Source organism: Ranitomeya variabilis, chromosome 5 (genome assembly GCF_051348905.1).
Source record: "Ranitomeya variabilis isolate aRanVar5 chromosome 5, aRanVar5.hap1, whole genome shotgun sequence".
NCBI classification, from domain to species: Eukaryota; Metazoa; Chordata; class Amphibia; order Anura; family Dendrobatidae; genus Ranitomeya; species Ranitomeya variabilis.
Window position 1 is genome coordinate 65,597,922 of NC_135236.1, and position 26,554 is coordinate 65,624,475.

The 26,554-nt window shown below is 45.6% G+C and overlaps 1 protein-coding gene across 2 annotated transcripts in view; it reads left to right on the forward strand.

The window, feature by feature from the left end:
- The first annotated feature begins 12,318 nt into the window (after positions 1-12,318).
- DPYSL2 (dihydropyrimidinase like 2) overlaps positions 12,319-26,554 on the forward strand; it is a 104,326-nt gene continuing 90,090 nt past the window's right edge. Inside the window, exon 1 of one of the 2 annotated variants that reach the window (XR_013215539.1) lies at positions 12,319-13,172. Coding sequence is in view for 1 of the 2 variants with exons in the window: in XM_077262124.1 (XP_077118239.1) it covers positions 12,879-13,172 (294 nt within the window). In the remaining variant the exon portion in view is untranslated. The remainder of the gene's footprint in view (positions 13,173-26,554) is intronic. The other variant, XM_077262124.1, reaches the window with a different exon arrangement.

The window sequence follows — 26,554 nt, forward strand, 5'->3', positions numbered from 1 at the left end:
CAAGCAAAGCACAGAATACTGAGGACAAAAGAACAAGCTGTGTGTACTAGATTTTTGAAATCTCATAGACTTTGCTGGTACTGTAAAACGCAGCTGAAAAGTTGCATAAAAACAGCATAAACGCCACATGTGAATATGGCCTAATGCACTCTCCATAGTCCTCCATATAGTACAATGCACTAGCCATAGTCCTCCATGTAGTACAATGCACTAGCCATAGTCCTCCATGTAGTACAATGCACTCCCCATGGTATAATGCACCCCACAGTCCTTCACACAGTATAATGCAGCCCCATATGGTACATATAGTATAATGCACACTTCATAGTCCTTGACAGAAAACAATGTGACCCCATAGAGTACAATGCAACCCCTATATAGTATAATGCAGCCCCCATACAGTACAATGCAGCCCCATATAGTATAATGCAGCCCCCATGTAGTCCAATGCAGCCCCATATTCCTCCAGTATTATAGCCACCACAATATAATCACCTATTTAAAAAGATAAATAGAATACTCACCTCTCCCCATTCTCCCCCTGCTCTGGAGTCTGCAGCACGTCACCTAAGCAGCATGGGGTGCGATGATGTTCTCTCGTCCATCATTGCTTTCAACTGCATCAGTATCTATGATGCTGATACAGTTAAATGCGTGATGCAGAGGGGGGAACACTGGCACCAGGCCCCTCTAACTCACGGGCCCCATAGCGGCTGCATGGCATAGGCTGCGTGGCGTATCACAGTCTGTGTGCTATTGGGGGTGTGGGGGCTCTAGGCAAATGCCTAGTTTGCCTGCCCCTACAATGGCCCTGGTTCTGGTGATTACTAGTTGCTTTTAGCGCATATTGTGTTTTTTCAAACAATCAACAAAAGTCAAAGTAACCTCAAGCTGTTGTTGTTTTTTTTGTCACATCTAACCTCGTGGCGTGGGAACAATCCTCTGAACAAAACTCCCATTGTTAAAGTGTAGTTCCCCTCAAGGAACACGCGCCTCTTTCTCGTCAGTCGTTCACCATCAACATTACCATTTCCCTATTAACCCTTTCAGCAGCCGCTCGTGAATCCGTGCCGACATCACGTAACAGTCGGAGTGTGAAGAAGCAAAACGCAGAGTGATATGCGCCGTCATGCCCAACAAAGCAAACATTTCACTTCTCTTCGAAAGTAGATTTGCTCCGGGCCTTTTTTTTTGTCCCCAATCCTCTTACAACTATACACCACATGGATCCAATCGACTAGGACCCCCAAAGTTCCAGCTGAAGAGGACCATGTTTTACTTGTTATGGGGCAAATCCCTATGAGTTACATTCGTAAACAATATATGATGTGCACAATGGTCACTTTGTGGAATAGTTTCCTCTGGCGCAGCCCTGTCCTGGGGGTCCTCCTGGTATAACGCATCTTGTCTGACGGTCCATGATTGCAGTGTAATACTCTCTGCTTGGTACGGAGAACTGCGTGATATACCCTGATTCATGCCACGTATTGTGCATGACAGCCGAGCCCTGTTATTGGCGGCCGCTCGGTGGTCTGACAGCAGATGTCACTACGTCTGGGCCATTAAAGCGTTTAGCAGCTTTCTTCCTGCTCTACACTTATGCTAATGTCGGAGGGGGCATCTGCTATAGATCTGCTGTCCCCCCTGTGCGTGCCTGGGAAAGCTCCTATGGAATTAGGTTACAATACCAGGCAGTGACAGCTTTGTGAGGTCACACCCCATTATTCCATGTGTTTATAGGCATTACCGTGCACTTTCCAGACATATTTCTTTCAATGGTAGCTCCTTGGATTATCAGGACGCCTCACAAAGCTGTAGACCCCCACGCGAATAATGCTGATACCAAGGGCATGGCTGCATCTTGTAGGGAAAAATATTGCGCGGCTGCACACCGGCCCTGGGGACAAAGGGGACCTGCTGGCCGGAGGGGTGACGTGAAGCTTACGGGTCCAAATACAAAATCTTTGACAGGGCTCCCACTTACCATGTGCCATTTATAAAACCCAAAAAGGCAAAAATGAGGAGCAAGAACTGTACCAATAATGGCAGCAGGTAACATGAAAAATACAATATTATTAGGGCTCAATTACAACAAGCAAATAAACAATTATCACAAAACAGGCACCAATGTGCTACACACAGAACTTAAACCATGAAAGGTGGTGACAATCAGCCCCCTATTTCTTTTAAACAAAGATCCCTGCCCAATACAAAAATTTGGCATAAAGAGCAATTATGTAGTGTAACAAAGCATACACATATAGTACAGCTGATAACATGCCAAAAACAGGAATGATATAAAATACAACATCCAGGAATAAAGTGTTTTAATACAAGAAATAAATCAAATATTTCCTAGAGATATACGGGGCCTTTTTGTCCCATGTATCACCACACATGGCTTCATCAGGGGTTACTGGTATTTTTGTTTCAGTGTCTTAAAGGGAATCTGTCAACTGGTGTTTGCTACCCTTTAAACTGCTCTCAAATTATGTGACAAAACCTGATGACAGATTCCCTTTAGCCCATTCAAGATGAGGAAATTTTTCCCCATTCCTGAACTGGCACTTTTTTTTTGTACATGTGGTTTATAGAGGAGTAAATTTTATTCTCGTTTAAAATAATTTTTACTTTTTTTTATAATTATTATACAGTATGTAGTAATTATAATTTATTTTATATTATTTTCATGCTCTCTCAGACGATATCAGTTCACTTTTTTTTTTTAAGTGAAAATATAATTTAAATTGTTTTACCCTTCCAAAACATTGGGAGTCTGTTGCTGTGAACCCACAACATGCAGACAAGGGAACTCTCAATGGAAGTGAAACAGATCATCATTAGGCTGGAAAAAAAGAAGTCACAGAGATAGCAGAAATGTTAGGAATGAACAAATCAACAGTTTTGTACATTATACAAAAAAAAAAGTGCATTGATGAGCTTGAGAACTCAAAAAGGCCTGGATGTCCACGGAAGACAACAGTGGTGGAGAAAAACCCCTACATAACATCCACCCAAGTGAAGAACACTCTCCAGGAAGTTGGTATTTAAAGGGAAGACTTCATGGGAGCAAATAGAGGGTTCACCACAAGGTGTAAACCATTAATCAGCCTTAAAAATAGAAAGCCCAGATTAGACTTTGCAACAACAAAAGAAAAACACCTAGAGAAGAGAGCCCAGAAGCCCAAATTTATGCCCAGTTCTGGAAAAGCATTCACATGGCAGATGAAACCTGAACCAGAATGATGCGAAGAAGAAAGTATGGAGAAGACTTGGAACGGCTCATGATCCAAAGTACACCACACCCTCTGTAAAGCATGGTGGAGGCAGTGTGATGGCGCGGGCATGCATGGCTTCCAATGATATCCTAAAAATATTTTTGTTCAACCCCTATAATTAAACCTGAAAGTCTCCACTTCAACTGCATCTCAGTTGATTCACTTTAAATAAAAAAAAAATAGTGGCTTGCAGAGCTGAAATCACGGAGATAAGGTCAGTGTCCAAATATTTCTGGACCTAACTGTACGGCATGGCGATATACATAGGGACATACAGGTGCTAAACAACCGGGATTGGAGTTCTCTGACCTCGGCCATTAGAGCAATGTGCTGCGTAATACGGCTCCTGTAACATCTCTAGATATAGTTTCTGCAGCGTAATAGTACAACACATGGTGGGAAAGATTTAAGGACTTCCCGTCAGGTTACAATGTGAAGAGTAATGGATTGATTTCAGTAAACCCTCTGAGCTTCCATGTACAGCTGAGCTGAGCTGATGTTTATTGTCTCAGGGGAGTACAGAATCCAATATTCGTTATCCATAAGAGGAGGGGAAAGTGGCGCCAGGGTGAGTCAAAATGCTGAGCAATGATGGCTCTGACAACTGCGTGACCCACCATATATATGGCCGTCATCTCTGATCAATGTCATTAATACAAGTGAAAACTAGAAGATGACTATAAGTGTGTATCTGATAGGGGAAGACCATGCGGCTCCTATGGTTGCATGTCTTGCCTTAGTTGATGATAACCCCCTATGCTGCTGGGTGTCAAAAACCTATGAAGGACTCCATTTTCCATAGAAACTGTAACTTTATGCCTCACCCAAGAGATGGATCTTTAATGTCCTTCGCCTGGATGAGCAGTTCTTCTGAAGCACAGACATGTGATGCTGGTGCAGTGACAATAGACGTAGCGAAGTTGTAATCCATGAAGAAGCAGAGCAGACACCTTGATGCAACAGAGTTGACACAGTGATATCAAGCCATGCAGGGAGCTGAGTTTGTAATAATAGCAGCTGAATGTAGTGCAGCTGGAACAACGATGTAGCAGAGTTGTCTCAGTGAAGAGAAACCATTGTAGCAGAGCGGAGTTTCAATGCACAGGAGCTGCAACAGCAATTTATTAAAGCTGACTCAGCAAAGGGAAATCATGGTAGCAGAAGTGACTTGGTGATTAATGTTCACTATAGCAGGGCATTGTCACAAAGGCGTCACATCCACCTGGAAGACCTGGAGTTAGACGGTTAAATCGGGTAATGAATCGCAGGTCTTCTGTAGAGATGATGTGATTTGTGTCCCATATTAAATGGATTTAGTTTCCTCTGGTGCTGAAGAGATTACCCTTTCTATGCAGGTCAGAAACATGCAGCTCTATTTCAGCTACTTCTGATTTGATCATTACCTCTTCCTATAAAAACTGGGCATACCTTCTTGTCCCTGCTGGTGAAAGATTTGTCTTCCTGTGCTGTGTGGTAAAGCTAAGTGGTTGGAGTAGAGTTGTAGTGTTTCATGGTTTTCTATAATACATATGTGTTTATCTCCTGGTCCCTGTTCCCATTTAGTTTATTCCTCCATGTCCCTATCCTCCTATTGTTTGTTAGTGCTTCTGTATTATAAAGCTTTTCTGTTATTCCTGTTTTGTCTTTGTGTCTTGTTTACATTACATTTCTGTCCCATGCTTCATGGGGTGGAGGAGGGGGCAGATCAGGGTTTAACAGGAGCATAGTAAGGTCAGAGACTCAGACCTCTCTACCTTCAAGAGTACCCCCAGGAAACGGATAGTTAGGGTCCCAGTTCTAGGGACAGTTTGAGGCTCTCCTTCCTTACTGAAGACCGTCATAGCATGACACTAGTATAGCAAAGCTGAGCTTGCAACATATTCAATGTAGTAGAGCTGGCATGGTGATGTAGCAGAGTTGACTTAATTAAGCAGATCCAATGAAGCAGAGCTGAGATGGCAATGGAGGTTCAATTTGCAAAGCTGACGTGGTGAGGTAGCAGACTTGGCTCAAGGACTGAGGTAGCAGTACTGGAACAATGAAACAGCAAAGCTGTGGCATAGGGAAAGTTCCTAGTACCAAGTAGCAGCAAGATGTCAACTATCTGAATACTCAGGCAGTGTCCTGCTGCATGAGCCGGGCTATGTGGCCCGGGAAGTGGACAAAACAAAGGACAAAGGGATCTGGAAGCTGAGGATGAAGGACCCAATGCCCGGTGCTGGAGCTAGGAGAGGTGTGTAAGATTTTAAATAAGGGGTAGGGATATCGGTCCAACATGAAACATACCGAGCTCTTTCATCCTGGGTTGTAAAACTGTTTGTACAAGTATCCACAGAAGTCCATGTGACTTATTCACTCAAAAAAAGAATGTCCTGTTCAGATACCATATTATAAAGAAAAACAATTTTGTAGCAAGTGGATCTGATTTGGAAAATATTTGTCATGTTCCAAAACTTGGGAATCATACAGTATTGTATTGCTGTTGTTATAATGCTGGATTAATTCGGAGGGTCTTTCTGCGGACCATTTAATAAGAGAGTACTGTCAGCATTGTCAGAGAATGTGAGTTCTGAGGGTCCGGTGGCCCATTGTAGAAGGAGGGGGACTGTCATGGCTCGACTCTGGGTCTTGATCCAGTGACCTCTGGCTGTGTGGTTGATTTCCCTATCTGTTGGACCACAGCCTGTTTTGTCTCTGTCCAACTGCTGATACTGCTGGTCTTTCTTGTGCTTTGCTGTTTTGCTTCTGAGCAGGTGTTTTCACTTCCTCATTTGGTTTGTTCTATCACATCTTTAGAGGGACTATTTATACTCTCCTGGAACATACACTCTTTGCTAGTTATATTTTAAGACAGATGGTGTTTGGTGATCCAGCTCCTCAGCTAGGAATTATCTTACCTGGTTAATCTATTGTTTTTCCTTCGGTTTGTGTGCCCAGTACCCTTTCCTTCTTTTATGTGTCGGATCTGGGAGGTTTTCCACTTATTCCGTTTGTTGTATAGGTTTTCTTATTTTCTTCCGTGTTTCCTGTGTGTCTGTGTGTTCACGTTCTTTGGCCTGCGCCACATATTTTTGTGTATTTCACCTTATAGTTATTATTGTTTTAGTGCTGCACATTGTTTATAGAGAGGGTGCAGTTAAGGACAGTTAAAGTAAGTCGACGTTGAGTGGGGACACCATTGCGCATACTTAGGGTGCAAAACCTCCATGGTCAGGCAGGGAGAAATTAGGGCCGGATTAGGGACTTTCCTAGTCTGAACAGGGACCTGTTTGGTTCAGGTGTTTGTCTCTCCTGGTTTTTACGTTACTCATGTGAGTTTGCTTATACAGTCACAACGCTTTAAAGAAAAAAATCGAATGAAGAATAGAGTGTCATGGTCCTTGTTGGTAACATGGATTCCCACTCAGGCTTGGCTGAACGATGCAGGATCAAACAGATGTCACTTGGAGAACTTTACTCCCAAAGAACCAATAAACTTGATAGTTACAACACTTACATGAAGTAATGGGATTAAGTGAAGACAGGCAAAACAGCTGGCACTTGAGACAATCTTCTGGCAATTCCTTCACTCTGGAGTAGTCTCTGTATCACTATCTAAGCAACTCAACTCACGCGCTCGTCTCAATCCCACTCATGGTCACCTTGTGAGAGCAGCAAAATCCAGCAGTAAGAAGTCCAACCTGTGTTGCTATGAGAACAAACCTCTGTAATCCCATTGCTATTCGGCCATTTTGGGCCCTGATGGGATTAAAATAATAAAAACATGATAAGTAACCATTACATCTTACGTCACCTCCACGTCATCTCTGTCACTGAGATCAGTCATTCGACTACGGCACAGGACTGAACACCGGCGTGGAGGAACAGGGGGCTGTAGTGTAAGACAGGTGAGTAGAACGTGTTTTATTATTATTTAACCTCTTCCCTTACCTCCATTTATTATGTTTTGGGGTCTAGAGGCACCTCAGTATAATAATCATAATCATCGCATTTGAGCAAAACTGCCCAAAACAAACTTGGGGAGATTCGTATATCTCTAGCTGAATATTACTCACTATCGGGGCGTAATACTGCACAACACAATATAACCTAACATTGCAGGCTAGGTATACAGCACTGATATAATCAGATGGTATTTCCATCACAACGGGGTCCGCGATAACCCACAGAAACCATAAATGATCTGACAGCCCAGAACATAACAGTGGGGTCAATGCAATTTTTTTGTAAAAGGGAGGATAATTTTTGTTCCCTCTTACAAGCTCCTGGGATATAAACAGAATCATGAAACAGACTAAATCTGGGGCGTACAGCAAGACGCTCCCTGTCTCTTACATGGAGTTTTCCTGCGAACAATGCAAAACTCAGTTTACCATGGCAACTATGAATACCAACCGTACAGATCCCACTGCAGAGAAACCCATAATGTCAGCTATGGAGACCAAAGATGTCGGAAAGTCAAACATGACATGGTCGTATATCAAGGGAACCAAACTTGGGTCACCATAGAAGCCTATATTTTACTGAAGGTGTTATAGATCGGAGTTTGTGACCATAATAATACTTCTCGCCTATTTATTGTGCTTGAGATGGTTCATGTCCCCTTTTTTTTTTTATCCAATTTTTCGTATTTTTTTCTAATTTTTTATTTTCTGAAACATTTTGATTCCACGCTTTCACTACATGAATCGTCACAAGGACTGGACCATCCTACAGGTCTGGATTCATGGCTATGTAAAATTGCCACCATTCTCCTAATTATTGTTATATCAGAAATGGAATACGAAACAACTTTACAAATGGACTCAAATATGTGATTTCATTCTGGGGCTATAACTTTACAGTCTGCAGTATATTTCAATGAGATCCTGTAACAGTGCGCTGTCCGAGGACGGCTGGCAGCTCTTAATCGGGCTTACACGGGTAGTCATGGCACAAACCACTTCGTTTAAAAGATTCCATGGTGAACCCTAACCTTCTCCCTTTAACCTCTGTACAGGGGTCTTCACTTATGCAGAGTTACATCCACTGAGTGGCTGCTGACCGGTGGGGCGAGCTGAGCAGAGAGTAGGGTTGTCAAGCCGAGTCAAAACCAGAGAGGACTGCTTTAGGACAGAATAAGAAGATAGGGACATGGTCAGGAGGATGCCGAGATTAGTAGGAGGACAGAAGTTAGAGATAGGCAAGATGTCAGTAACAGGAGTAGCAAGCAGAACCGGGGAAGAGATTCCGGAGGATAAACCAGGTAAGTAGAACTATAACTGGCAGCTAGAGATAGACGGATAGGGCTTTAACTACTGAAGTGCCCTGTCCATGGCTCCCAAAAGAGCTAATTACATCTGAGAACTATCTCTCCGCGGCAAAACACAGGTGAACTGGAGACGGACAAGTAGTCCCAGCCATGCTAAAGTGTAACTGAAACACAGTGCCGTCACCAAGCGGCATCTGCAGCGTCAGTGTGGTACTGCCTAGCGACAAAGGCAGAGATAGGAGCGTATTCTACTGCCATGACCCTGACAACAATGGGGGGTATTGCTGTTTTAGCAATCCCCCACCCCCCCAAAAAAAACTATGCATTTACGGTTTCACAAAAATATGCATCAATCTGTATAATAAGATTCAGGATTTTTATTTCACGGTAAACATGGCAGAATTTGTGCCTCAAATAAATTACAATTATACGTCCCCCAAAAATGGAGCAAGTGAACGATACAACTCATCCTGCATTAACCAGGCGCTTATAGAACAAATAGAGGGGAAAACAAGTTACGGATCTTGGAATGTGACAATAAAAACACAAAAAAAAATCCTCGGGTGATTTCTAAGACCCAAAACGATTTTCCATCAGTTTCAAAAATTTTTTTGAAAGGGCCCAAGGAGGAGAAATAACAAGAAAATTCTACCCCCTGAACCCGCGCTCCTCCTCTGTATTCACTGTTGTTCCCCCCATGGACAGGGGTCATCATGTGACTGCTGCAGCCAATCAGCAGCTCTTGCTCTGCCGCTTCTTTTAGACTCTGTCCAAGCTGGATTTGACTACAAAATGTGAACGCTGCTGTCGATCAGCAGCTGATTGGCTACAGCGGTCACGTAATGTTCCAGACAGATTTTGATGCCAGTAAGCCCGAAGGGGGAGACACCAGAGAGTATATATTTATTACCCTCATCCTGGGCCCACGCAGAAAACACTTTAACAGTAGGAGAGAACCACTTTAACCCTTGAAGGACTAAGGCACTGTCAGCATGAATGGGACCCTCACCCACAAAGCTCTCCACAGGTCAGCACCACCCTCCATCTCCTCCCTCGTCTATCACCCTACCCCACCCTCCGCTCCTGATCTAACATCCTCCGTAATCTGAACCTCCCTCTCCCGTCTCCAAGACTTCTTTGTGCTGCACCACTTCTATGGGATGCGCTACCCAGGACAATTCAGTTAATGCCCAATACCCACAGATTTCATCATGGCCTAAAAATACATTTCTTCAGACTCCCCTCACTTATGTAACTATTCCCATTTTACCCGCACAATATTTTCCTCCAAATCCGGACCCTCTTAGCATCCGTTCACACCCTCCATGCACTTAATAGCCCTCCGTGTCTGTACACATACTGGATGGTGGCTGGATCATGCAGCATTATGTCAGCACCCTATTTATTACATTGATGGCCGGACCGTACAGTACACGCGCTCGTTACCATTCACCTCTCATGTTTCCCCTATTTCCTCATAGACTGTAGCTTATGTGCAGGGTCCGCACCCCTCTCGGTATCTGTCAGTCATGTTTCTATTCTGTAATGTCTTTATTGTCTATACAAGTCCCCTCTATAATGTAAAGTGCTGCAGAATGTGTTGTCGCTATAGAAATAAAACTATTATTATTATATGGGCGACACCTGTCAATCACTTAATATCGATGCCGGTTTTTCAGAGAAAGACACATCTGGTGGCATTACTGGTTCAGGCAGCATGAATGCACTGACTGATGTTAGCAGACCTACAGTGAGTGGGGTGCATGTCCTGGGGGCACCGAAATGGGAAGAAACAGGGGCGACTTTATTGTCTATTAAGTGGATAGACACAAGATAAATAGATATGGGATAGATGATAGATAGATAATAAATAATAGATAATAGACAGATAGATAATAGATAGATGATAGATAATAGATAGATAAATAATTGATCGATAACAGAAAGATAATAGATAGATATGAGGTGTCCATAGATCATGCATCTACAGAGGGCTGGCAGGGTGGCACACATGGCCGGCAGTGGTGCTTTCTTCTTCTGGCAGGGTGGCACACATGGCCGGCAGTAGTGCTTTCTTCCTCTGGCAGGGTGGCACACATGGCCGGCAGTGGTGCTTTCTTCCTCTGGCAGGGTGGCACACATGGCCGGCAGTAGTGCTTTCTTCTTCTGGCAGGGTGGCACACATGGCCGGCAGTGGTGCTTTCTTCTTCTGGCAGGGTGACACACATGGCCGGCAGTGGTGCTTTCTCCTCTGGCAGGGTGACACACATGGCCGGCAGTGGCGCTTTCTTCCTCTGGCAGGGTGGCACACATGGCCGGCAGTGGTGCTTTCTTCCTCTGACACGGTGGCACACATGGCCGGCAGTTGTGCTTTCACCTCTGGCAGGGTGGCACACATGGCCGGCAGTGGTGCTTTCTCCTCTGCCAGGGTGACACACATGGCCGGCAGTGGCGCTTTCTTCCTCTGGCAGGGTGGCACACATGGCCGGCAGTGGTGCTTTCTTCCTCTGACACGGTGGCACACATGGCCGGCAGTGATGCTTTCTCCTCTGGCAGGGTGGCACACATGGCCGGCAGTGGTGCTTTCTTCCTCTGGCAGGGTGGCACACATGGCCGGCAGTGGCGCTTTCTTCCTCTGGCAGGGTGGCACACATGGCCGGCAGTGGTGCTTTCTTCCTCTGGCAGGGTGGCACACATGGCCGGCAGTGGCGCTTTCTTCCTCTGGCAGGGTGGCACACATGGCCGGCAGTGGTGCTTTCTTCCTCTGACACGGTGGCACACATGGCCGGCAGTGGTGCTTTCTCCTCTGGCAGGGTGGCACACATGGCCGGCAGTGGTGCTTTCTTCCTCTGGCAGGGTGGCACACATGGCCGGCAGTGGCGCTTTCTTCCTCTGGCAGGGTGGCACACATGGCCGGCAGTGGTGCTTTCTTCCTCTGGCAGGGTGGCACACATGGCCGGCAGTGGCGCTTTCTTCCTCTGGCAGGGTGGCACACATATCCGGCAGTGGTGCTTTCTCCTCTGGCAGGGTGGCACACATGGCCGGCAGTGGTGCTTTCTCCTCTGACAGGGTGGCACACATGGCCGGCAGTGGTGCTTTCTCCTCTGGCAGGGGGGCACACATGGCCGGCAGTGGTGCTTTCTCCTCTGGCAGGGTGGCACACATGGCCGGCAGTGGTGCTTTCTTCCTCTGGCAGGGTGGCACACATGGCCGGCAGTGGTGCTTTCTTCCTCTGGCAGGGTGGCACACATGGCCGGCAATGGTGCTTTCTCCTCTGACAGGGTGGCACACATGGCCGGCAGTGGTGCTTTCTCCTCTGGCAGGGGGGCACACATGGCCGGCAGTGGTGCTTTCTCCTCTGGCAGGGTGGCACACATGGCCGGCAGTGGTGCTTTCTTCCTCTGGCAGGGTGGCACACATGGCCGGCAGTGGTGCTTTCTCCTCTGGCAGGGGGGCACACATGGCCGGCAGTGGTGCTTTCTTCCTCTGGCAGGGTGGCACACATGGCCGGCAGTGGCGCTTTCTTCCTCTGGCAGGGTGGCACACATATCCGGCAGTGGTGCTTTCTCCTCTGGCAGGGTGGCACACATGGCCGGCAGTGGTGCTTTCTTCCTCTGGCAGGGTGGCACACATGGCCGGCAGTGGTGCTTTCTCCTCTGGCAGGGGGGCACACATGGCCGGCAGTGGTGCTTTCTCCTCTGGCAGGGTGGCACACATGGCCGGCAGTGGTGCTTTCTTCCTCTGACAGGTCGCACATGTTTCTGGAGGGCCGGGCTGGGTGGTGCTGAAGGGACAGCGCCCCGGAGAAGGCTCCTGCCGGCAGCTCCGCTCCCTGCGCCGTCTCGCTCCTATTGTTCCTCACCTAGGGGACCGTGCACACAGACCCTACAAGCCAGGACGGACCCCCGGCCCTGTGGTCAGCGCCTCCTCCTCCTCACACCAGCACTGCAGCACGGGGACCCCAGCAGTGGCCATTGCCCCCAGCAGATGCTGCTGCCGGTAACTTGCAGGCTCCCTCACTTCCGGGTGTGCGGCTTTCTGCAGCAGCCTCCTCCTCCTCCTCCTCTCCCCTCCCTGCTCCTTCTCCTGCTAAGTTGAGGCGCAGGCTGGGCAGTTGGGAGCGGAGGAGATCCCGGCAGATCCTCCAGCTGAGCTCTCCAGTGGACTCAGCATGGTGTGAGCAGGACTCGCTTCTTTTGTCTCCTCCTAACCTGCAGTGCCTTCTCCTCCTCCCACCACATCACAGTCCTCCTCCTGCAGACTCCTTATTTTTTTTTCACCCATTTATTAATCTTTATCTGCCTGAAATAACTGGTCCATCCCTAGGGTGGGGGGCAGGCGAGTTCAGGATGGCAGACAGGAGGCAACAAGGTGGCCGGCAGAATGATGGGGAGGAGGTCCCAGCCTTCTTCAAGAACATGGGCTCTGGAAGTCCCAAGCCAAGGCAGAAATTCTGTGGGATGTTCTGCCCCGTGGAAGGCTCCTCTGAGAACAAGACCATTAATTTTGACTCTTTATCTTCTTGTCGGGGGTCTGGGAAAGTCATTGACCAGCAGAAGGATGTGACATCTTCAGACATGAGGAGGAAGCTTGAGATCAAGTGTTCTTATGGCAAAGAAGCTCTTCAATACCTCAATGACAAGGTGGGTGATGTCTGATGACCTATGTCAGTAGACCAGAGGAGGGGGCAATGAAGCCGCCTATAGGGCAGGGCATTAACCCTTCTCTCGCTGCAGCTATCAGAAAGTGGGAGTCTCCTGTGGTTAAAGTTGATTGCTTGTCATCATGTGATGTAGGAACAGGGGTGTCCGTGCCCCTTGTGTGGCCCATACGGTACCCCAGGATTAGTGATGCTCAGTGCCCCCCTATTGCATTGCCTTATTCTCCATGGACCCAGCTGTATTGATGAGGCTTGTCCATGTGGGCTCCACCCTATAGGTGGGCTCAGATTTACTGCAGATCTGCTGGTGGCAAGCAACATGTGCCATAGTGAAGGCCACCATGGAGCCACCAGGACCTACGATATTCATGGCCAACCCACCTCACGTAATATATACATATAGGCCATACAATATCACTTAGGAATCCAATGACTGGGCCTCTGGGTGCGGAGACGCCAAGAAAGTTTTTTTTTTTTAATGGTGGGAAGTACTGACTATGGCGCCATAACATGACTCAGATACATTTATACAGAGAAGCTACAATTCAGCATGGATTTATTATTTACATTATTATTTGTCTTTATTAATTATGGATTTTAACTATTTCTTTTATTTCCATGTTTATTTTTTACATGTTATTTATCTACGGTATTTTATGGATTTTTATTTCTTATGTTTAGTTTGGGGTACTAATTACATATTTTTGTTTACATAATTTTATTTATTTATTTACCTACATTCTAATTTACATATTTTTTTTATCTAAATGTTATATATGCTTAATTATTTTCACTTTTTTAATTTATTTATTTGCATACTTATTTATTATATTTTCAGTTTTACTTACTATTTATCCATTATTTATATTTTTTTATCTTTTTTAACAGGTTTGTATTTAACTACTTTCTAATTTACATAATGATTTATTATATATCTATTTTTTCTTTATTATTTTTTTGTTTTTATTTATGTACTTATTTATATTTTTATATTTTGTTACTATTCATCCATTTATTTATATTGATTATCTTTAATGTATTCACTTTCTAATTTAAATATGTATTATATGTTTACTTTGGAGTACTATTTTTTACATATTTTATTCACCTACTTTCTAATTTACATATTTATTATTTATCTATTTTTTTAACATATCTATTTTCATTTTTTATTATTTATATACATATTATATTTTGGTTATTATTTATCCATTTATTTATACTTTTATTTATGTATTTTTTAACATTTTAATTTACCTACTTTCAAATTCACATATTTATTATTTATCTTTTTTTTTACATATTATTTCTTCACAAATTTATTTATGTGCTTGTTTATTATAGTTTTTAGTTTCGGTTACTATGTATCCATTTATTTATATTTTTATTTATTATCTTTTTTTTTTCATATTTTTATTTGTTTACCTACTTTCTAATTTATTTAAATATATAGACCCAGACAGGGACGGGACTTTCACTGTCTAAAAAAAAGTTTTTTATTTTTTTTCGCACATAGAAAAGTGTAGAATAGCAATATAGTTTTACAATTAGCTCCGTATAGTAATTCTGGTCCCCAGCCTGTAATAAAGTCCAAAATCATGTAATAATGTGCCTCATCCTGTAATAATCTCCCCAGCCTGTAATAAAGTCCAAAATCATGTAATAATGTCCCTCAGCCTGTAATGTCCCTCACCATGTAATAATGTCCCGTGTCCTGTAATAATGTCACTCAGCCTGTAATAATGTCCCCGCCCTGTAATAATGCCCCCTGTCGTGTAATAATGTCCCTCCGCCTGTAATAATGTCCCCTGTCCTGTAATAATGTCCCTCCGCCTGTAATAATGTCCCTTGTCCTGTAATATTGTCCCTCACCCTGTAGTAATGTTCCCCGTCCTGTAATAATGTCCCTCACTGTGTAATAATGTTCCCAGTCCTGCAATAATGTCCCATCTTGGAATAATGTCCCTCACCCTATAATAATGTCCCTCAGCCTGTAATAATGTCCCCGTTCTATAATAATCTCCCCAGTCCTGTAATAATTTCCCTCCCCCTGTGTCACGATCCATGTTTGGACTTGTGGCAGCTCTGGTTTTACTCTGTTTTAAATATAGCTTTTTCCTTTCAGGACCAGCGGGGGGTTAATATCAACTTTCCCACACTGGGTATGAGCAGTAACTGCAGTGTGGCTAGGTCAGCTGATGTGGGTGGTGACCACACTCACCGTTCTTTAAATGGTCACCTGATGCATCAGCTGACTGTCCGTGATAGAGCGATCTATAGTGACCAAGCCTGGAGGAAGGGGCTTGCTGGCTGCTGTGGTGTATCAGCTGGTTTCATGAGCTCCTTATCATGGTGCCTTTATTCTGCTGTGCACTGCAGCAGAGGAAGTTGAAGCTAAGTTGTGTTTTTACCCCGTCCCTTTTGTGCTTGTCACTGTCCCCTGTGTGGTATTATCTGAAGTGGTGAGGCTAGCGCACCTTGCCGGACAGTGCACTAGTCAGGGCAGTATTAGGTGACAGCGAGGGACAAGGTTCCTGATGGCGGTGGGGGGAAGGACACACTTAGGGCGTTAGGGGAGTGCAGGGACAGGCTCAGGTTTGAGCTCAGGTGGTGACCATCCCCCATTTCACTATCAGTAGGGCCTTCCTCTCCCCATTTCCATCCCATTGTTAGTGTGTTGCGCTATCCGCTGACCGAACCCCAGTTGGCTCGTGTCACATCATGACATTCACTTTTTTTCCGGTGAACCTATGGCGCAAGCACAGGCTTTTGCTCAGCTTATCCAGACCCTCACTGATGAGGTTAAAGGGGTTGTCCACTACTTTCAATTAACCCCCCAATGTATCCCCCCGGGGCCCCTAATGAATTGTGCAAATACCTTTCGTTGCCGTTTTCGCCTGTGAGCGGCGCTATTCCGGCGGCTGAGTCTGGGTCACGTGACCCCCAGGCTGCAGCCCCCGCTTATTTCCGCCGACATCACGTCAATTTCCAGACTCTGGAAATTGACGTGACGTCAGCAGCAGGCGTGAGCCAGCCTCACAGTCAGCAGTCACTCATCAAGAGTGACTGGGCTGTGGGCGGGGCTGGGGGCAGGCGGGACTTTGCTGGGGGCGGGCGGGGCTAGGCAGGGAATCCACGATGTGATGAGCGGGACTCTGTGTGCCGGCGCCAGTATGTGCGGGCCGGCGCAGGTATGTGCGGGCCGGCGCCTGGGCTCTGCGTGCCGGTATGTGCGGTGCTGGGGTCTGCTGTGGGGGTGGTCATTGGTGTGTGTGTGTGTGTCTCTATGTGCAGGCATCGTCCGATGGGACTACAAGTCCCATCGGGCTCTGCCTGCTACAGTGACAGTGAGTGACACACTAGCCAATGATGAGACAGTAGTAGTCCCATCATCCGGCTAATGTGTTGAATGTAAAAAAAACCCAAACACATACACATGTACAGTACATACATACAACACACACCATGTAACATGTGACATGCAATGATATGCAACATGCGACGACATGCACCATGCGACGACATGCAACATGCGATGACATGCAGCATGCGACGACATGCACCATGCGACGACATGCGACATGCGACAACATGCACCATGCGATTACATGCGATTACATGCGACGACATGCAACATGCGTCATGCACCATGCGACGACATGCAACATGCGATGACATGCAGCATGCAATGACATGTGACGACATGCAACATGCACCATGCGACAACATGCACCATGCGACGACATGCGATTACATGCGACGACATGCAACATGTGACATGCGACATGCGATGACATGCATCATGCAATGACATGCCACATGCGATGACATGCGACGACATGCAACATGTGACATGAACCATGCGACGACATGCACCATGCAGCGACATGCAAGATGCGATGACATGCAGCATGCAATGACATGCAACATGCGATTACATGCGACAACATGCAACATGTGACATGCACCATGCGACAACATGCACCATGCGACGACATGCGGCGACATACGATTACATGCGATGACATGCAACATGTGACATGCGATGACATGCAGCATGCAATGACATGCCACATGCGATGACATGTGACATGCAACATGCACCATGCGGCGACATGCCATATGCGACGACATGCAACATGCGATGACATGCACCATGCGACATACGACATGCGATGTCATGCTACATGCAACATGTGACATGCGACATGCAACATGCCACATACAGTAGGTACATACATACAACATACATACAGACATACAGTACATGTAACATAGAGTACATACTCACCATCACTTGTCACCTTGATCCCCGAAGCCAGTGTCATCTGTATAAAATATTAAAATAATAAACAATATACTATAATATATGTCCACAGAAATCCAATTAAAACGAGTGTCCCTCGACGATCTCCCGTGGAGAGCAGGAGCATCTGCTGATGCGACTGCTCTCCAGGGGCTCCAGGAATACAATGATGGAAGGTATCCTTCCACAATATATTCCTCACAATGTATTCCTATGCCCCTGTGAGAAAATAGTCCCTAGTCTCACTTCATGCCATTGCTGTGTGAGATATTTTCCCAGGCAGCAATTGCCATAAAGTGAGACTCAGAGGTTACTATAGTTCAGTGATGCACTGCAGGAGCCATTGTCTCCTGTCAGTGTGTCACTGAGGGTCCTATAGAGCAGTGACATCACCCGATGTCACTGTTCTATAGGGGAGATCGTCGTGGGACCCTCGTTATTAATTGGTAGTATGCGGTTTATTATTTTACGTTTTTTGCAGGCCCTGAAGTATGGTAAGTATGGTTAAATGAAGAATATTAAAATACATTTTTCCTAATGTGTGTGTGTTTTATTAACCCTTTATTACTATTGGATTAATAACGGATAGGCGTCTTATTGACGCCTCTCCATTATTAACCCGGCTTAATGTCACCTTACAATAGCAAGGTGACATTAACCCCTTATTACCTCATATCCCACTGCTACACGGGAGTGGGAAGAGAGGGGCTAAGTGCCGGGAATTGGCGCATCTTACAGATACGCCATTTCCGGGGCGGCTGCGGACTGGTATTTGTAGCCGGGGGGGACCAATATCCATGGCCCCTCTCTAGGCTATAAATATCAGCCTGCAGCTGTCTGCGTAGCCTTTCTGGCTATAAAATATAGGGGGACCCCACGTCATTTTTTTTGGGGGGTCCCCCTATTTTAATAGCCAGTAAAGGCTACGCAGACAGCTGAGGGCTGATATTTATAGCAGGCTACAAATATTGGCCCCCGGCCATCGGCTTTCCCCCTCTGGCGCAGAAAATTGCGCGGGAGCCCACGCCGATTTTTTCCGTTTTTTATTAAATTAAACGCTCATTAAGGCCTCTTTCACACTTGCGTCGGTACGGGTCCGTCGCTATGCGTTGGGCCGACGTACTGACGCACGTTGTTAAATTTGTGCACGTGGGCAGTGGATGCAGTTTTTCAACGCATCCGCTGCCCATTCTGAAGTCCGGGGAGGAGGAGGGGGCGGAGTTTTGGCCGCACATGCGCGGTAGAAAATGGCGGACGCGACGGACAAAAAACGTTCACTTGAACATTTTTTCGTGCCAACGGTCCGCCAAAACATGACGCATCCGTTGCACGACGGACGCGACTTGTGGCCATCCATCGCGATCCGTCACTAATACAAGTCTATGGGTAAAAAACGCATCCTGCGAGCAAATTTGCAGGATCCGTTTTTTTCCCAAAAAGACGGATTGCTAAAAACGCAAGTGTGAAAGTAGCCTTAGAAACATCGGCCTTTCTATTATATATCTATGGATATATCTATCTATAGATATATTTATAGATAGATATATCTATAGATACATAGATGTATCTATCCATATATATGGCTGCTTTCACACATCAGGTTTTTGCCGTTAGGCACAATCCGGCGAGTTTTGAAAAAAATGGATCCATTTTTTTCCGCCGGATCCGTTTTTTTCTCATAGAGTTGTATTAGCGCCAGATTGTGCCTGATGGCCACACGTTTCATCCGGTTTTTGCCGGATTGGTCAAAAAAGCTGTTTCCGCCGGACGGAAAACACATACAGAGGAAAGTTTTTTCTGTCCAGCGAAAAAACGCACAGCGACGGATCCGGCAAAAAACATATGAAACTGAGATGTGAAATGATGAATCCAGCCTCGGAATCCGTTTTTTTCATGCATGTTTCCTTTCAAATCATGCACATTTTCCGTTTATTTATTTATTTCCAAAAACTGCATCAAAACCGTGCAAAAACCGCACCAAAAACAGCATCAAAACTGCACCAAAAACTGCATCAAAACCTGGTGTAGTTTTGCAGTTTTGGTGCGCTCTTGATGTAGGTTTTGGTGTGTTTTTTATGCAGTTTTTGGTGCGGTTTTTGCGCATTTTTTTGTGCGGTTTTGGTGCAGTGTTGATGCAATTTGGGTGCAGTTTTGATGCAGTTTTTGGTGCGGTTTTGATGTAGTTTTTGGTGCAGTTTTGATGCGTTTTTTATGCAATTTTTTGCACGGTTTTGATGCATTTTTTAATTCGCTTTTGGTGTGGTTTTTGCACGGTTTTTATGCGTTTTGGTGCGTTTTTGAAAGCTCAATAAAGATGTATTATTGAACAAAAAAAAAAAGATTTGTGATGTCATTATTGTCCAACCTCCTCTTTTACATTTGTCCAACCCACACTCCATTACACACACAGATAGATAGATGATAGATGAAATGGATAGACAGATCTGCATATAGATAGATCTATAGATGCATACATCTATTTATTCATATATCTATCTGTAAATGTGTCTGGATAGATATATCTATTGATAGATGTATGGATAGTGTAGGGTGTGTGTCCACTGTCCGGATTACATCCGAATTAGTTGCAGATTTGATGCTGCGTACTTGTAGTCCCATCAGATGATGCCTGCACACACACCCCAAAAGACCCCCCGCACAGCCCCGCACACACCCGTACAGTCCCGCACACACCCGAACAGCCAGGCACCCACCCGAAAAGCCCCGCACACACCCGAACAGTCCCGCACACATCCGAACAGCCCGCAGACCCAGCACACACATACACGCACACAGTCACCGCCCACACACTTCCCTCCTCCCGAACTGCAGCGTTTCTTGGACCTACATCCGCAGCAAAACTGCAGATCTTTTTTATATCTTCGGCTTTGCTGCGGATGTGCCCGACTCAATGAAAGTCTAAAGGTGCAAGAAACGCTGCAGTTCCGCACAAAAGAAGTGACATGCTGTGAGAAAAAAAAGCTGCGTTTCGGTGCGGCTTTTTCCGCAGCATGTGCACAACAAGTCTGCGGCTCCCATAGACTTACATTGGTTATGCACTACACTGCGGATTTGATGCAATTCAGTGCGGCAAAAAACACTGCGGATCTGCAATCAAATCCGCAACGTGTGCACACAGCCTTAGCATTTAGTGAGCCTAGCAAAAAAGCCAAGCAAAAAACAAGTGTGGGATTGCACTTTTTTTGCAATTTCATTGCACTTTGAATTTTTTTCACATTTTCTGTTACACGACATGGTAAAACCAATGGTGTCGTTCAAAAGTAGAACTTGTCCCGCAAAAAATAAGCCCTCACATGGCCATATTGACGGAAAAATTATAGCTCTGGGAAGAAGGGGAGCGATAAACGAAAAAAGCTCCAGGGGTGAAGGGGTTTAGAAACATGGATATGGACATATCTATAGAAATAGATATATATATCTATCTCTGTATCTATCTATCTATCTATCTATCTATCTATCTATCTATCTATCTATCTATCTATCTATCTATCTGTCTGTCTGTCTGTCTGTCTGTCTATCTGTGTGTAATGGAGTGTGGGTTGGACAAATGTAAAAGAGGAGGTTGGACAGAAATGACATCACAAATCTTTTTGAAGACAGAGGGGGGGAGAGGAGAGAGGGGTTGGGGTGTGTTTTGGAGTGGGTGTGCCAGGTGCAGAGTTACAGGCAAGTGCAATGCATCATGGAACTTGTAGTATTAGAGCACAGTAAGTCAGGAGAAAGGAAGTTGTCGATTAACCCCATGAGAGCTGGATCCAGCACTAAAGATGTGCTGCTACAGCATGATAAAAGGTAATATTGCTAAAATAAACACAGTAGATGTTTTCAGTGGCCCATAATAGCAAGATTTATGTAAAAAAAAAAAAGTTATAGTAGTGGACAACTTCTTTAAGGTGCTGCAGTGTCAGGTGGTGCAGCAGCTTCAGCAGTTGTCTTGGTTCTGGGTCTTGGCTCATGTGCATGCTCAACCGGATCCCAAGATATCTCTCCCAGACAGGTTCTCTGGAGGGAGAGATATATTTGTGGTTTTTCAGGAGGCCTGTAAATTGTATTTCAGGCTTCACCCTCGTTCTTCAGGGAGTGAGGAGCAGCATGTAGGGATTATAGTCTCCCTTCTCCCTGATCCCCAATCCTGGGCTTTCTTTTTCCATGCCGACCAATTCACCATGTTTGCATTCGGTGGACACATTTTTTGCAGCATTGGCGCTGGTTTATGGGGATCTGTTGTGAATTTGGATTCTGGGCTCCCCCGGTGGCCGCTTGTGGAATTGGACTTGTCATCCTCTTTCCTGTTTCACCTGGTTCCATCAGTAGTGGGTGTCGCTATTTAAGCTCATTTCTCTGGTGGTTTCTTGCCGGTCAACAATGTTATCTGATGCCTCTCAGTGCTTGTTCCTGCTTCTAGACAACTACTAGATAAGTTGGACTTTTGTCCATGTTTTGTTTTGCCTATTTGTTCCAGTTCACAGCTGAAGTTTTGTTACTGTGTCTGGAAAGCTCTCGTTGATCAGGGATTGCTACTCTGGCGTTATGAGTTAATGCCAGAGTTTAAGGTAATCTCTGGATGGTGTTTTGTTAGTGTTTTTCTGCTGACCATGAAAGTATACTATCTGTCTTCTGCTATCTAGTAAGCGGACCTCAAATTTGCTAAGACTATTTTCCTGCTGCGTTTGTTGTTTCATCTGAACTCACCGTCATTATATGTGGGGGGCTACTGTCTTCTTTGGAATATTTCTCTAGAGGTGAGCCAGGTCTTATATTTCCCTCTGCTAGCTATTTAGGTCTTAGGCCAGAGCTGGGCATCTAGCTATAAATAGGAAATGCTACCTGGCTATTTCTAGTTGCGCGGCAGGCTTAGTTCATGGTCAGTATAGTTCCATCTTCCGAGAGCTTGTCCCTCTATAGGCTTGCTATGATCTCTGCCTGCAGAGATCATGACAGTTTGACCGGCCCATAAAGTGTTAAAGACCCAGGTTGAGAAAGGAGAGTTATAAGAAGTCTGCTGGAATTTTTTTTTTTTTCCTCCAGTCTGCCTTGCTGCAGTCTTTTTTCTCTCTCTCCTCCTAATCTCTGTATGCTCTGTGTGCACCTGACAATAATGGATCTCCAGAGTGTAACTGCGGGTTTGAATAATCTCATCACGAAAGTACAAAATTTACAAGATTTTGTGGTACATGCTCCGGTATCTGAACCGAGAATTCCTTTGCCGGAGTTCTTCACAGGGAATAGAGCTAGCTTCCAGAATTTCCGAAATAATTGTAAGCTTTATTTGTCCCTGAAGTCTCGTTCAGCTGGAGACCCTGCTCAGCAGGTTAGGATTGTGATTTCCTTGCTCAGGGGTGACCCTCAAGATTGGGCCTTCTCATTGCCAGCAGGGGATCCTGCGTTACGCGATGTGGATGCGTTTTTTCTGGCCTTGGGCTTGCTTTATGAGGAACCTCATTTGGAACTTCAGGCAGAAAAAACTTTGATGGCACTATCTCAGGGGCAAGACGAAGCTGAAGTTTTCTGCCAAAAATTCCGTAAATGGTCTGTGCTTACTCAGTGGAATGAGTGCGCCTTGGCGGCAACTTTCAGAGAAGGTCTCTCTGATGCCGTTAAGGATGTTATGGTGGGGTTCCCTTTGCCTGCAGGTCTGAATGAGTCCATGACAATGGCTATTCAGATTGATAGGCGTCTGCGGGAGCGCAAACCGGTGCACCATCTGGCGGTGTCTATGGAAAAGACGCCAGAAAGTATGCAGTGTGATAGAATTCTGTCCAGGAGCGAGCGACAGAATTTTAGACGGAAGAATGGATTGTGTTTCTATTGTGGGGATTCTACTCATGTTATATCAGCATGCTCTAGGCGTACAAAGAAGCTTGATAAGTCTGTTTCCATTGGCACCATTCAGTCTAAGTTTATTTTGTCTGTAACCCTGATTTGCTCTTTGTCATCCATTGCCACGGACGCCTATGTTGACTCTGGCGCCGCTCTGAGTCTTATGGATTGGTCCTTTGCCAATCGTTGTGGTTTTGATTTAGAGCCTTTGGAGACTCTTATTCCTCTGAAGGGGATTGACTCCACCCCATTGGCTAATAATAAACCACAATACTGGACACAAGTAACCATGCGTATCAATCCGGATCACCAGGAGATTATTCGTTTCCTGGTGCTGTATAATTTACATGACGATTTGGTACTGGGATTGCCATGGTTGCAGTCTCACAACCCAGTCTTGGACTGGAGAGCAATGTCTGTGTTGAGCTGGGGATGTAAGGGTATTCATGGGGACGTACCTTTGGTTTCTATTTCGTCGTCCATTCCCTCTGAAGTCCCTGAGTTCCTCTCTGATTATCAAGACGTCTTTGACGAACCCAAGCTTGGGTCGTTACCTCCGCACCGTGAGTGCGATTGTGCCATAGATTTGATACCGGGTTGTAAATATCCAAAGGGTCGTTTGTTTAATTTGTCTGTGCCGGAACATGCTGCTATGCGGGAATATATAAAGGAGTCTTTGGAAAAGGGACATATTCGTCCATCTTCTTCTCCCTTGGGAGCTGGGTTTTTCTTTGTCTCAAAAAAAGACGGCTCTTTGAGACCATGTATTGATTATCGGCTTCTGAATAAGATCACTGTTAAGTATCAATACCCATTGCCATTGCTTACTGATTTGTTTGCTCGTATAGAGGGTGCTAAGTGGTTCTCTAAAATTGATCTTCGTGGGGCGTATAATTTGGTGCGGATCAGGCAGGGGGATGAGTGGAAGACCGCATTTAATACGCCCGAGGGCCACTTTGAGTATTTGGTCATGCCTTTTGGTCTTTCTAATGCCCCTTCAGTTTTCCAGTCTTTTATGCATGATATTTTCCGCGATTTTCTGGATAAATTTATGATAATATATCTGGATGATATTCTGATTTTTTCTGATGACTGGGACTCTCATGTCCAGCAGGTCAGGAGAGTTTTTCAGGTTCTGCGGTCTAATTCTTTATGTGTGAAGGGGTCTAAGTGCGTTTTTGGGGTCCAGAAAATTTCCTTTTTGGGGTATATTTTTTCTCCCTCTTCCATTGAGATGGATCCCGTCAAGGTGCAAGCTATTTGTGACTGGACTCAGCCCTCCTCTCTTAAGGGTCTTCAGAGATTTTTGGGCTTTGCCAACTTTTACCGCCGATTTATTGCTGGTTTTTCGGATGTCGTTAAACCACTGACTGATTTGACCAGACAAGGCGCTGATGTTGCTAATTGGTCCCCTCATGCTGTAGAGGCCTTTCAGGAGCTTAAGCGCCGTTTTGCCTCTGCCCCTGTGTTGCGTCAGCCTGATGTGAATCTGCCTTTTCAGGTTGAGGTTGACGCTTCGGAGATCGGAGCTGGGGCAGTGTTGTCGCAGAAAGGTTCCGACTGCTCCGTCATTAGGCCTTGTGCCTTCTTTTCTCGCAAATTTTCGCCCGCAGAGCGGAATTATGATGTTGGGAATCGGGAGCTTTTGGCCATGAAGTGGGCGTTTGAGGAGTGGCGCCATTGGCTCGAGGGGGCTAGGCATCAGGTGGTGGTATTGACTGACCACAAAAATTTGATTTATCTTGAGACTGCCAGACGCCTGAATCCTAGACAGGCGCGCTGGTCTTTATTTTTTTCTCGCTTTAATTTTGTGGTGTCATACCTACCGGGTTCTAAGAATGTTAAGGCAGATGCCCTTTCTAGGAGTTTTGACCCGGACTCTCCTGGTAATTCTGAACCCACAGGTATCCTTAGGGAGGGAGTAATTTTGTCGGCCGTTTCTCCTGATCTGCGGCGGTCCTTGCAAGAGTTTCAGGCGGATAGACCGGATCGTTGTCCGCCTGATAGACTGTTTGTTCCGGATGATTGGACCAGCAGAGTCATCTCTGAGGTACATTCTTCTGCATTGGCAGGTCATCCCGGAATTTTTGGTACCAGGGATTTGGTGGCAAGATCCTTCTGGTGGCCTTCCCTGTCACGAGATGCGCGAGTTTTTGTGCAGTCATGTGACGTTTGTGCTCGGGCCAAGTCTTGTAGTTCTCGGGCTAGCGGACTGCTGTTGCCCTTGCCTATTCCTAAGAGGCCTTGGACACACATCTCGATGGATTTTATTTCAGATCTGCCTGTTTCCCAGAAGATGTCTGTCATCTGGGTGGTCTGTGACCGTTTCTCTAAAATGGTCCATTTGGTTCCTCTGCCCAAGTTGCCTTCTTCTTCTGAGTTGGTTCCTCTGTTTTTTCAGAATGTTGTCCGATTGCACGGTATTCCTGAGAATATTGTTTCTGACAGAGGTACCCAATTTGTGTCTAGATTTTGGCGGGCATTCTGTGCTAGGATGGGCATAGATTTGTCTTTTTCATCTGCTTTTCACCCTCAGACTAATGGCCAGACCGAGCGGACTAATCAGACCCTTGAGACATATCTGAGGTGTTTTGTCTCTGCTGACCAGGATGATTGGGTTGCTTTTTTGCCATTGGCAGAGTTCGCCCTCAATAATCGGGCCAGTTCTTCCACCTTGGTGTCCCCGTTTTTCTGTAATTCGGGGTTTCACCCTCGATTTTCCTCCGGTCAGGTGGAATCCTCGGATTGTCCTGGAGTGGATGCGGTGGTGGAGAGATTGCATCACATCTGGGGGCAGGTTATGGACAATTTGAAGTTGTCCCAGGAGAAGACTCAGCGTTTTGCCAACCGTCATCGTCGTGTTGGTTCTCGGCTTTGTGTTGGAGATTTAGTGTGGTTGTCTTCTCGTTTTGTCCCTATGAGGGTCTCTTCTCCTAAGTTTAAACCTCGGTTCATCGGCCCTTATAGAATATTGGAGATTCTTAATCCTGTTTCTTTCCGTTTGGACCTCCCTGCGTCCTTTTCCATTCATAACGTTTTTCATCGGTCGTTATTGCGCAGGTATGAGGTACCTGTTGTACCTTCAGTTGAGCCTCCTGCTCCGGTGTTGGTTGAGGGTGAGTTGGAGTACGTTGTGGAGAAAATTTTGGAGTCTCGTGTTTCCAGACGGAAACTCCAGTATCTGGTCAACTGGAAGGGTTACGGCCAGGAGGATAATT